Below are 2,751 nucleotides of genomic sequence, written 5' to 3'. Positions count from 1 at the left end.
GCTCTCTCTCTCTCTCTCTCTCTCTCTCTCTCTCTCTCTCTCTCTCTCTCTCTCTCTCTAGTTATTCCCTCCTCTCTGTCTCTCAGGGGAAAGGACAGTAATACTGGCAATGCTAATGATAGCTCCAATGGTAATGATAATGACCGCGACAACTACAGTGACAATGACAATGACACTGACACTCACGATGAAAGGATAGTAACACTGAAAATATTGAAAAGGTCAGTGAAACTGACAAGGAAAGGATAGCGATCCCGAAGATGGCAATTAAGGATCAAAACACTGAAAATGACAGTGTTTTAATCAAAATGATTGTGACACTGACAATGAAGCGATAGTACTTACTCTACATTTTACTTTTTCGTACTCTGTTTCCGTTAAGCGCCGAGAGGAGGTGCAGTTTTCTGTGGTAGGCCAGCTCCGCAGCTCTTTCAGTTGGGATAGAATTTCTTAGGGTTTCCTTGAGACTGAAAAAGCAATGAAAGTCACACCATTTCAAAACCCATCACACATTAATTAACTTTAGACCCAAAGTTCTCTCTCTTTACCTCCCTAGGTGATCAGCTATGACCTTGCCCCTCGCGCCTCCCTCCTGTACAAGAGCGTGAAGATCAGCGAGATCGTGGAGCCTGAACTGACGGAGCAGGAGCAGCCCCAGTGGCAGATTGTCCAGTCCATCAGGAGAAACCTGCTGGTCATTGACCGGGAGTTCGAGATGAAGCTGGCCAAGAACGTAACCGCGATGAAAAACCCCGACCTTGCCAAGGTGCAAGTGGAGAAGCTTATCAATGCGATTGGTGAATACGTCGACGCGGTGAGCAAAGTCTTGTCTTGTGTTGTTGATATGGTGGGTAATGTTTTGTGTTGTGTTGTTGATACAATGAGTTTTATTTTGTTTTGTGTTGTGTTGGGTTGATATGTGCTGTTGATTATGGTGAGTTTTATCTTGTATTGTGTTGGGTTGTTGACCTGATGAGTTTTGTTTCGTCTTGTCTTGTGTTCTCAAAATGGTGAGTTTTATCGTGTGTTAACTGTTTTGTTGATATGGTGAGTTTTGTTTTGTCTTGAATTGTTGACATGGTGAGGTTTGTTTTGTCTTGTGCTGTGTTGTGTTGTTGATAGGGGGAGTTTTGTTTTGTCTTGTCTTGTCTTGTAGGTATGGCGAGTTTTATTGTGTATTGTATTCGAGCCTCGGAGAGGTGGTTTGAGATGAGAAAATGGGAAATGGGAAGTCGTGAGGTGTGTACGATAAGATGAAATGCCATTTAGTAAGATGGGGTGTAAATAGCTGAAATGCCTTGTAGTAAAATCAAGTGTAAATACATTAATGCCATATAGCATAGTGAAGAGTAAATAGAGGAAAAGCCGTGTAGTAAGACAAATCTGAATAGATGAAATGCCTTGTAGTAAGACAAATCTAAATAGATGAAATGCCTTGTAGTAAGACAAATCTAAATAGATGAAATGCCTTGTAGCATAGTGAAGTGTAAATGGATGAAATGCAATGTAGTATCGTGCTTGCTATACGGGGAGGCGAAATGTGCTGAGTTGAACTTACATGTAGTTAAGTTTGGCGTGAGATGGGGTTAGAAAGGATTGGGTGGTCATACAAAATGAAAGTAGAAACAGTAGAAAGAAAGTGTTTGATATATTGAAGATTAGTAGGAGGTTTCAATCCACCAAACGACACATTTCATTTTTACCAGTTTCGGCAAACTTTGATCATGCAGTGTGGGTGGTTGGCGGGTACTCTGGTGTGTTTCGCTCCTTCTTTTCTATCCAACATCTGTCATCCTTATCTCCCCTCCTTCTTTTTTGTGTTTGTTACTCTCTTGTAACACCTCAAATCTTCGGCACTTTCATGACCTATTGTGTTGCATGTACTGTAAAACTCGTACTAAAACTAAAAACAAACAGTTTAAGGACAATGTACTGTCAAAAGTACTGATGCTGAAACTCTATTTCCTCGATGGTGATATTTTTAAAGTTCTCTTCGAAACATCATTCCAGCATCTATGTGAAACACGCCTATAGTCTATATTATTATGTCAAATGCCCTGTGCGGTCACTGTCGAATTTTTAAAAGGAAAAGTAAGTAAAATTCTCTTCCTATTTTCCTTTACCCCTCCGCCTCCTCTAAAACACCCTCACTACCACCACCACAATAAAACAACAACAATAAAAACAACGTGATCAACAACAACAACAACAACAACAACAACAACATCAACAACAACAATAATCATGACCACCACAACAACGAAAACAACCACCACCGCCACCTTCACCACCACCACCACAATAACAACAACACCAACACCACCTCCGCAAATATCAACACCACCACCACCACCACAATAACGACAACACCAACCACCACCTCCACCACCACCACAATAACGACAACAACTACAACTACCAGCTGGATGCTGTTGTGGAGAATTTGGAGAGGCTGCCCAAGTACCCGACTGTCTACCTGACCTCTGAACTTATGGAGGTCATGAGCTACCTCAAGGTCATTGCCGAGAGTGGACGCCAGGCCCTCCTGCCCATGAGCTACGAGCAGAAGTAAGATAAGATAAGATAAGATAAGATAAGATAAGATAAGATAAGATAAGATAAGATAAGATAAGATAAGATGAGATGAGATGAGATGAGATGAGATGAGATGAGATGAGATAAGATAAAAATAAGATTTTACTATTTTCTGAGGCCGAAATATCCAAAGGTGTAGGTGTTTTTTACGCTACT

General features: G+C 41.1%; 1 protein-coding gene across 1 annotated transcript in view; it reads left to right on the top strand.

Annotated features, from left to right (window-relative positions):
• The window catches only part of LOC101857918, a gene marked incomplete at its 5' end in the record, with an annotated part of 35,273 nt that overhangs the window by 11,980 nt on the left and 20,542 nt on the right, over positions 1–2,751 (top strand). The window contains 2 exon segments of the mRNA XM_013084099.2: positions 557–814; positions 2,423–2,568. Of these exon segments, the coding sequence (XP_012939553.2) occupies positions 557–814; positions 2,423–2,568 (404 nt within the window).

Source organism: Aplysia californica, unplaced genomic scaffold (genome assembly GCF_000002075.1).
Source record: "Aplysia californica isolate F4 #8 unplaced genomic scaffold, AplCal3.0 scaffold00012, whole genome shotgun sequence".
NCBI lineage: Eukaryota > Metazoa > Mollusca > Gastropoda > Aplysiida > Aplysiidae > Aplysia > Aplysia californica.
Note: the sequence above shows the minus strand (reverse complement) of the source record. Positions and strands in the feature narration are given on the sequence as shown.